This window comes from Onychomys torridus, chromosome 12, assembly GCF_903995425.1.
Source record: "Onychomys torridus chromosome 12, mOncTor1.1, whole genome shotgun sequence".
Classification (NCBI taxonomy): Eukaryota; Metazoa; Chordata; class Mammalia; order Rodentia; family Cricetidae; genus Onychomys; species Onychomys torridus.
In genome coordinates, this window is record NC_050454.1 from 2783393 (window position 1) to 2793240 (window position 9848).

General features: G+C 42.6%; 1 protein-coding gene across 1 annotated transcript in view; it reads right to left on the reverse strand.

The window, feature by feature from the left end:
* The window catches only part of Liph (lipase H), a 46476-nt gene extending 39110 nt beyond the window's left edge, over positions 1-7366 (reverse strand). The window contains exon 1 of the mRNA XM_036203659.1: positions 7213-7366. Within this exon, the coding sequence (XP_036059552.1) occupies positions 7213-7312 (100 nt within the window). The 5' untranslated portion in view covers positions 7313-7366. The remainder of the gene's footprint in view (positions 1-7212) is intronic.
* Between the last annotated feature and the right edge of the window lie 2482 nt (positions 7367-9848).

The window sequence follows — 9848 nt, forward strand, 5'->3', positions numbered from 1 at the left end:
TCTAAAGCACCCAATTTGTCTAATAAAGAGCTGAATGGCCAATAGCAAGGCAGGAGAAAGGATAGGTGGGGCTGGCAGGCAGAGAGACTAAATAGAAGGAGAAATCTGAGAGAAGAGATCAAGGATCAAGAAAAGAAGAGGTCAGCCACCCAGCCACATAGCCAGACATAGAATAAGAAGGAAAGAAAAGATATACAGAAATAGAGAAAGGCAAAAGCCCAGAGGCAAAAGATAGGGGGGATAATTTAAGTTAAAAAAAAAAAAAAAAAAAAAAAAAAAAAAAAAAGCTGGCTAGAAATAAGCTAAGCTAAGGTTGGGCATTAAGAACATGTCTCCTCCATGTGTTTATTTGGGAGCTGGGTGATGGGCCCCCAAGGAGAAAAGAACAGAGCATCAAAGAGTAAAATAGAAAAACCAACAACACCTCTGAGCTGCAGGACAGCCTTGAAAGGGAAGGACTCAAGGAAGACACAGTACAAATCTGGAAGATCTTTTTGTTGTTGAGACAGGATCTTAATATGAAACCCATATTAAGCAAGTCTGGCTTCATACTTACTATGTAGCCCTCAAATTTGCAGCCCTCCTATCTCACCCTCCTAAATTCTAGGATTATAGATGTGTCCTACCATGCCTGGCTTGGAGCATCTCCCTGGGAATGTCACTCAGTGGGAAAGTGCTGTATGACTGCTTTCGGTCACTAGGAAATAGTAACAATGTAGTGGAGAAACTGAGCTAGGTCTTGCTTGGTCACCACTGTGTGGTACTGCAGAAGGATAGGTGAACTTTCTATGCCTGTAACAACAGAGGATGGAGAGGCCACAGTGTCACTGTTCCAGTGCTGACATTGGAACTGGAACCCCACTGTGACAGAGAAACTGATTAATATAAAAATGGGAAATATGATCTGTTTTCCTGACAAAGGATCACCATAATAAATAGCATAGGAGGGCTATGGGACTGTTCTCGATTAAAGGATTCCAGAGACAGGATACACTAGTGCATTACTTCACCCTAGGGTAGGTCTGGTGGTGGAAGGAAGAGTGCAATAAAATAAACTAAGTCAGCTGGAAAATCGGTATCTACACAATCAGGTCAAAGTGCAGCCTCAGCTTTCAGGTCTGGAGACTCACGGTCACACTGAGGTTACTGTGGTGGTTTGAATAGGAAGGACTCCCGCAGGCTCACACTTTTGAATTCGTAGTCACTGGGGAGTGACCTTGCAGGAGTTTAGCAGAGTTCCCTATCTGGGGTAGACATTAGCGTGAATAGCTGTTTTCTAGAAAGTACTTTGACCTTGACAAATCATTGTGGAAAACAGTAAAGAATCTTTGTGGAAAACACTGATTCTGTCTCCTGTGATTTGTAGAATTGTTTTTCTGAAGGGACATTGCAGTCTTTGCATGACATTGGTCACAAGACACCTCTGGCACACCTGAGGCTCTTGGATTATTGTATATTACAAACAACATGCAATGATGGACTGAAGTCATGAGTCCTTTAGAGAAACATATAGATTAGATAGGACCTTGGTATGAGGAAATACTTTACTCCAAAAACAACTTTGTATAGCAATCAATAAACATACCTTTGTACAGCTGTTCAAGGTTCAGTTCTTCAGAGGTTCAACCTTCTGGCTGCCACACAGGCCTTAAAATTTCATCTTGGAGAGACTTTTTTTGGTTTTTTCGAGACAAGGTTTTTCTGTGTAGTTTTGGTGCCTGTCCTGGATCTCACTCTGTAGACCAGGCTGGCCAAGAACTCACAGAGATCCACCTGGCTCTGCCTCCCAAGTGCTGGTGAGCCACCACTGCCCCGCTTGGAGACTTTTTTCTTCAACACAAAACACCCTGACAGGCACTATTTGAGAAGAGATTAGGAGATGTGGCCTTGTTGGAGTGGGTATGGCCTTGTTGAAGGAAGTGTATCACTGGGGGTAGGCTTGGAAGTTTCAAAAGCCCAGTCTCCCTCTCCTCTCCTCTCCTCTCCTCTCCTCTCCTCTCCTCTCCTCTCCTCTCCTCTCCTCTCCTCTCCTCTCCTCTCCTCTCCTCTCTTCTCTCTCCTCTCCTCTCTCCTCCAACAGATCAGGATGTAGCTATCAACCATTTTGCTAGCACCATGTTGCCATGCCTGTCATTATGCTCCCCGCCATGATGATAACGGACAAACCTCTCAAACTGTAAGCCAGCCCCAATTAAACACTTGACTTATAGGAGTTGCTGTGGTCATGAGGTCTCTTCACAGCAATAGAACAATGACCAAGACATCATAAAAGAGAAAATCTCAGTGCTTAGAAAATATAACTAAAGCATTCAAAGGTAAAGGGAAAAATTTTCTGACAAATGATTCAGAAAATATAGATAGATAGCTAACTGATGATGAAATGTGTGTGTCAAAACGTTAAGAATAAATCAATCTGGGGCTGCAGTGTGGGCAGTGGTTGAACACAGCATGTTTAAGGCCCAGAGAGTTCCACAAAGAAACAATCAGTAAATCTGTGCAAAGGTTTGCTGCTGTCCTGTTTACTCCCTTATTCTTGTAGCTTTTCTAAAAATGTTCAGTTATTTATTTATTTATATATAAATGTATAATTTATATATAATATATATATTATATGAGGTAAATAAAGAGTTCTGGGGTCCTTGGGTTTGGAATTTGACAGAATTTGACTTTTGCAGTAGTACATAATGCTTTGGTCAAGAGCTGCTCTGGGGGGCGTTGGCGAGCTCCTTAGAGGTGGAACACGCATGCACAGGTAGAGCCCTGCAGCCAGCTCCAGCCATCAAGCAACAAAAGGAAAAAGACAAATAAAGGTGAGAACTCTAATTAGTTTCCAGACACAACATAATGCCCAGGGACTGCATTATTATAAGTAGAATTGTTGGCAAACAAGCCTGTAAGGCACTAACCCCACACTCCACTCTGTTGAAAGAGAAGCACAGGCCCCAGCACGGAGCGAGCAGGAGAGCATCTTCCGGGGTGAGTCAGAGGGAAGGTAAGGGATGGAACAGAAGGAGGAGGCTGCAAACCTGGAATGGGCCACCAAAAGGCAAGGGAACCTCGGGACACACCTATTCTGACTTTCCCCGATGGAAACTTGAGAACCAACTTGTGCTGGTTAGTTTTTTGTCAGCTTGACACCAGCTAGAGTCATGGGGTTACTTTTGGTCACGGCATTTATCTCAGTAATAGTAACCAAAGTAATATACAATGTCCTGGACCCTACATCTACACTGGTATAGTCAGGCATGGCTCCCGTAGCAAGTCAACACTTCTGTGTCATCCCCTCACTTCCTCTTCCTAGAGAAGGAATGCCCTTGGAGAACTCGGATGGCACCTGTCTCCTAGGAGAGCCCATCCCTGGGTGATGACTCACTGTTTAATTTGTCATTTTATAGTACAGGAGGTGTTGTGGGGTGGGGCTGAGTCATTTGTCTTATCTATCCATAAAGCTAAGTTTTGTTCCAGTAACTTACTCTTCAGGGGAAATTAATTTGATATGCTCATTAAAGAGCTGAGACATTTGTGGCATTTGTGAGGCCCTGGGTTCAATCCTCTGCACCACATTCACATACACACACACACACACACACACACACACACACACACACAGAAACATCCTTTGGTATTTTGTACCAACTGAACACTGTTGGTCAACACTCTACTATAAAGGAAGAAAAGGAAAGGGAAGGACTCTCTAAATGAAGCTCTGTGTGATTCCGTCTGATTACACAGGGTCAACAATACTCATAAACTGCTACACAAGGAAGTGCAGCCAGCCTGGGCCACCAAGGGACAGGCTGCTGATTAGAAATGACCTTTTTCGCCACACAGTTTTATAGGTGATAAAACAAAAAGTAGCCTATCTTGAAGTAAATTTTGACCTTTTGTTCACTATGCATTTATTTGCAATACTTTTGATATTTTAAATATTGTATTAGTGTCACTTATTGGGAGGGCTAGATGGCTCAGTGGGTAGAGGCGCCTTCTGCTAAGGCTAGTGACCTGAGTTTGGAACCCTCACAATGGAAAGGAAAAAACTTGATGCCAGCAAGTTCTCTGAATTCCACTAGCACATTGTGTTTGTGTATATATGCACGTGCACGCACACGCACACATACAAATAAATAAAAATAAACATATAAATTAATTACTTAAATGTAATTTTGTTCTGTTTTGTTTTTGAGATAGGATTTCTCCGTGTAGTTTTGGTGCCTGTCCTGGTTCTCACTCTGTAGACCAGGCTGACCACAAACTCACAGAGATGCACCTAGCTCTGTCTTCTGAGTGCTGGGATTAAAGGCATATGCTACCGCCGCCGCCGTCTGGCTTAAACGTAATTTTTTAAGTTATAAACATGAGGAAGGAGAGATGGCTCAGCAGTTAAGGTCACTGGCTGCTCCTCCTGGGGACTCGGGTTTGATTGCCAGTGCCCACATGGTGGCTCACAACTATCTGTAACTCTAGTCTCAGAAGATAGGACGCTCTCTTCTGGCCTCTGTGGACACTGCATCCACATGGTGCACAGAATACATTCAGGAAGACACTCATAGACATAAAATGTCAAAAAATTTAAAAACACTTATCTTGGTTTCTGAGTTTTGGTGTTCCCTCATCTTAGATGTTGTTTCTGGGGAATGTAATTCACCTTAATCACTTTACCCAAACCCCCAGACTGCCAGGGTTGTTCAAGAATTATAAATTCTTAGGAGGTTTCCAGAGCTTTGGCACATGGTAGATGATAAACAGTTAACAGCTGTTGGTGTGAGTGACGGGAAAATACTATTTACCACCTAGGGTTGTACAAAGACTTGAAATGATACTGTCAAGGTGGGCTGGAAATAAATCCTAATGTAATTAAGTATAAATTTTTTTTTAAAGAAAATACGTCTAAAAACTCATTATTGCATATGTGCATACGTAAGCTCACACATGGGGAGGACTGAGCGTTTCCCTTCCACCTTTTCATAGGTTTCAGGCTCCAACTCAGCTCCCAGGCTTGTACAGCAGGTGCTTTTACACACTCGGCCATCTCACCAGGCCTTTGCATCAATTTTAAAACACCTTTGGGTACTTCTGAAAAGCATCAGAATTAATTTAATGATTATTTTTCCTTCCCCTCTTTTTGCGACATGTATCTGTGTGTGGCATGTGTATTTATGTGTATGCGTATTCACATGTGTGTGGGTGCACATGTATGGGTGTGCTAGTGTACACAGAGGCCAGAGATTCACAGATATCATCCTTAATCACTCTCTACCTCGTAAAGTGAGTCAGGGTCTGGAGTAGACTATATTAAGGTGTGTTACTTTTGTTTATGTTGCCTAAGTTTAACTCTGTGAAGCTGTGTTACTGTGCCTGTCTAAAACACCTGATGGTTGAATAAAGAACGGCCAATAGTAAGACAGGAAGAAGGATAGGCAGTGCTGGCAGGCAGAGAGAATAAATAGAAGGAGAAATCTGGGAAGAGGATTAGAGAGCTGGGAGCCAGAGAAGGAGGAAAACTCCAGGGGCAGTCACCCAGCCACCTAGCCACCCAGCTACACAGCAAGCCATGGAGTAAGAACCAAAGGTATACAGGAATATAAAGGGAAAAGCCTAGAGGCAAAAGGTAGATGGGATAATTTAAGGAAAGCTAGCTAGAAACTAAGCCAAGCCAAGGCCAGGCAATCATAATTAAGAATAAGCCTCCATGTGTAGTTTATTTGGGAGCTGGATTGAGGGTCTCCACAAAAGAATAAAAAACCACCAACAAGGGTCTCTCATTGGAACCTAGAGCTCTCTGATTCAGCTAGTCCAGCTGGTCAGCTTGCTTAGGAATCCTGTTTCTGCCCAGAGTTCTGGGGTTGTAGGAGTGCCTCTATACCCGTTAGGCACTTAGGCACCCTTAGGTTCATGCTTTTCTGGCAGGCCTTATCCACTGAGCCATCTTCTCAGCCCCAAAGATCATTTTTGTTAAAAATTAGTGGAATACTGGACCAGCAAGATGGCTCCATGGGTAAAGGCAACTGATACCAAGCTGACAACCTGAGTTCTATCCAGGATCCACACAGCACAAGGAGAGAATCAACTCCTACATGCTGTTCTCTGACTTCCACATGTACACTGTGGCTTGTGTGCCCACACATATTAAATAAATAAACAAATGGGATAGAAAATGGTTATATTTGGAACCTTATCCAATCCTGGAATAGAGACATTTCTCCATCTAGTCTGCTTTTGAGGTTTCATTTTTAAAGTTGTTCTTGGGAATGTAACTCAGTAGTTTTTGTATTTGCCCAGTGCGTGTAAGGCCCTAGGTTTAAAACCTAGCACCATCCCCGCTGCCCCAAACCAAAAGTTTTCCTTAGAATAAATCATCTGTAACACTTTTACGAGCCATAAATCTTGAGGGGTCACAGTTCTAGTATCTGCCCCAGACAGTGGTGGTGCAGGCCCTTTAATCCCAGCACAGAGGCAGGTGAATCTCTGAGTTTAAGGCCAGTCTAGAGTTCCAGGACAGCTGAGGCTACACAGAGAAACCGTGTCTCAAAAAACAAACAAGCAAAGAAGCAAACAAAAGCTGTGTCAGTATTCACAGTCACAAGTTTGGTGTGAAAAGGAAGTAGGTTCCTTGTCTGAGAGTTTATTCACTTCATTTTGTTAGCTCACCATGGAGATTAAGATTCTTGTTTTGCTTTTATTACCTTTTTTTTTAAATTAGAAATTGAACCTGGAACCTCATATGTGCTAGGCATGTATCCTATAACTGAACTATGTCCTCAGCCTGGCAATGAATAATTTTTAAGTTATAAGTATACCATGCAGCATTGTAAGAAATTTATATATATAAAATTATGGAGTTTTTCTGTAATAATGATTTAAATACACTTAAATACATGAAAGTATAACAATTTACCCTTGCTAAAAATATGAAAAGAAAAAAATGAAAAAAAGCTCTGCCTTAAGCATCATAAAACAAATGTTTACATTTTCAAAAATGTTATTTAATTTCTTATAGGTGGAAAGACACAATTAATTAGCTATGACACAAATTAATACTACTGTATCTTTTTCAAGTTAATTCAAATAACAGTTGGCAATTCCTCTATGATTGAGAAAAAAAATTTAATGTAAGAACATTCATTTTACCCATAGCTCCTGGCCTCAAAAATGCTCATATAGAACTTTGAAAGTCCATTAATATTTTTTAAAAGCATTGGCTAAATGACCTACCTGATTTCACCAAGCACAACAAACTGATAAGAAAGTACAGCCTCAGCATAGGGACTCCTCTCAAGAAATCATGTGTCCCAAACACAAGGATGTGGCCCATTCAGCAGAACCTGGCTGATTCTGGCTTTCTCCGGGAGAGCTCTCCCGGCTAGCTCTCCCGGCTAATCCCCAGTCGTGACAGCAGGAAGTCCCCGAGGGCGGGACTGCAACCTTGCCAGTCCTGTCAGGAGCTTTAGCTCCTCCTCTTCGTAATAAAAGGTCTGGGATTTTCTGCTTGCACAATGGGTGCATATGTTAATGTTTCATTTGCATTTGAAGGGTGACGGGGTAAAAAGTTTCACTCTTCGTGGGCGGTTTACTAGCTGTTCGGCTTGGTGTGTTGAAATCAACCTAATTTGAGATCCTTTTCCCTTGTGAATGAAATGACAAATCCAGTCAGTATTCTCCCTGACTGTGTATACAAACCACTTTCTATGTTAATTCATATGTACGCTTTCCACAGAACAGTCTTTAAACTTTTATTAATAACATTTCTTTAAATTCAGTTCTATGGCTGTGTTTACAAACGTATCTATGCCTCAGATTAAAGACCTTTCGTACTTAACCTTATTTTTACTGCTTCTTATCCACAGTCCTTGTCTCCCTCAAAGCTGACTTTTTGTTTTTATATCTTTTTTTAAAAATTTATTTATTATGTATACAACATTCTGCCTCCATGTATGCCTGCTTGCCAGAAGAGCACACCAGATCTCATTATAGGTGGATGTGAGCTACCATGTAGTTGCTGGGAATTGAACTCAGGACCTCTGGAAGAACAGCCAGTTCTCTTAACCTCTGAGCCATCTCTCTATCTATTTTTTTATTTAATTAATTAATTTTTTTTCCGAGACAGGGTTTGTCTGTGTAACAATAGCCCTAGCTTTCTTGGAACTAACTCACCTCAATAAATACCCTCAATAAATAAATAAAATATAGCCGGGCAGTGATGGTCTCGCCCTCCCAATTCTCTTCAAAGAAAAGAGGGCATCTACATCTTTCTGCACTAGAAGTAGCTAACCCTGCACTAGGAGGAGACTGTAGGTGAAGGGGGTTCAGCAGTAGAGAGTACCTAGCCGGTGAGCAAGTCCTGGAGTAGATGAGGAGGTGGATCACTAATGACAGGTATGCTGCAAAGCGATATAATCCTCTTTCTACTGAAAAGTCTTCAAACATCAAGCTTCTGGCTAGTTTGTAAGCTTAGAAATGAAAGGGGGGAAAAGAAACACCCAACCCTTTCACCCACACATCAGGCAAAACCATTAGTCATTTAGTCTGAGTATCTATGTCAAGTGTTTCTTGATTTAGATATGGTGGCACATGCCTGGAATCCCCATTCTCAGGGGCCTGGGGCTGAGGCTGGAGGATTGCAGTTTGGAACCAGGCTGGGCTCCATACCAAGATCCTGCTCAAACAACAGGGCATTGAGGTGGGGAAGGGTGGGGAGGGTGAGAGGGGGTGGGAAGGGGGGGGAGGGAGTGGGGAGAGTGGCCACCGACAAGACATACCACCCCTCATCTATATTTATGGAGTCTCTGCTTTAACCATGAATTGGCAGTAGCAGATCTCCTAGCGGCCGCTGTTCAGGAAATCAGTTCACAATCACCTAGGAGGCTTTTTAACAGTACAGTGGTGCACGCACGGTAAGAAGGCTAGGCAAGGCGATACTGAGTTCAAGGGTCAGCCTGAGCTCCATAGCAAGACCCTCTTCAAACGGAAAACAGAAAGCATGTGTCCGTTTCTGCATCACGCCTGAGACCTAATGAACATGAAGGCTGCTGGCGCTGGTCCCCTGATCTGAGTTCAGATCCCTTATCTTCCTCTCACTGTGTGTGTGGCCTCAATAAATAAAACATTTAAGTTCTATATGTCTCAGCTTTCTCAATCATGAAGTGATGATAAGATCACACAAGGCGCAGGGTTATTACACAGATTAAATGAGGTATTGCAGCTGAGTCCTCCACTATGCCTACTGCCAAGGTTAATTGTTCCCACCATTTGGTAACTCCATTTACTATCTTCCTGGCCATACAGCTGCACGGTCCCCTCCCTCTGAAGGCTGCAGAGTTGAGAAGGGGCCTTTAAGATGGACTTGAGGAATGGGGACCTCCTTCAAGTCCTTCCGTGAACAGTGCAGGAACATACCACAGTGTGTTTTGCTATTGTGTCTTGTTTGGAAATTAAGGAATTAAGGAACGAATTAAGGAAACGAATTAAGGAACGAATAGGAAACTCCAGTTGACAGCTGCCAGCTTTTCTACTTTGCACTTGCTCTAAGCCTTGCTCATTTGAAAACAGAATTTCTCTGTCTCTTTAAGGAACCCGCCCTGGAATGTGCCCCTCCCTGCCGGGTAAGTGTAGTTACCTGATAAATATTTGTTGAGTTCCTATCAGTTTTGAGTGCTTATCTGGACTTAGCCAATGTACTTTTTTTTAGGGGGAAACTAGCCAATCATATAGGGCTAAGGGCCATCCTGCTGAGCCGCCCTCTGTTGTTAATTCTTAGGACACAGAAGGTCCTCTAACTTCATGTCTGGGGCTCCATTTTCCTTCCACCATTCAAAATAGCAAAGAACCAATGGAGGAACATGTTCTTTCTT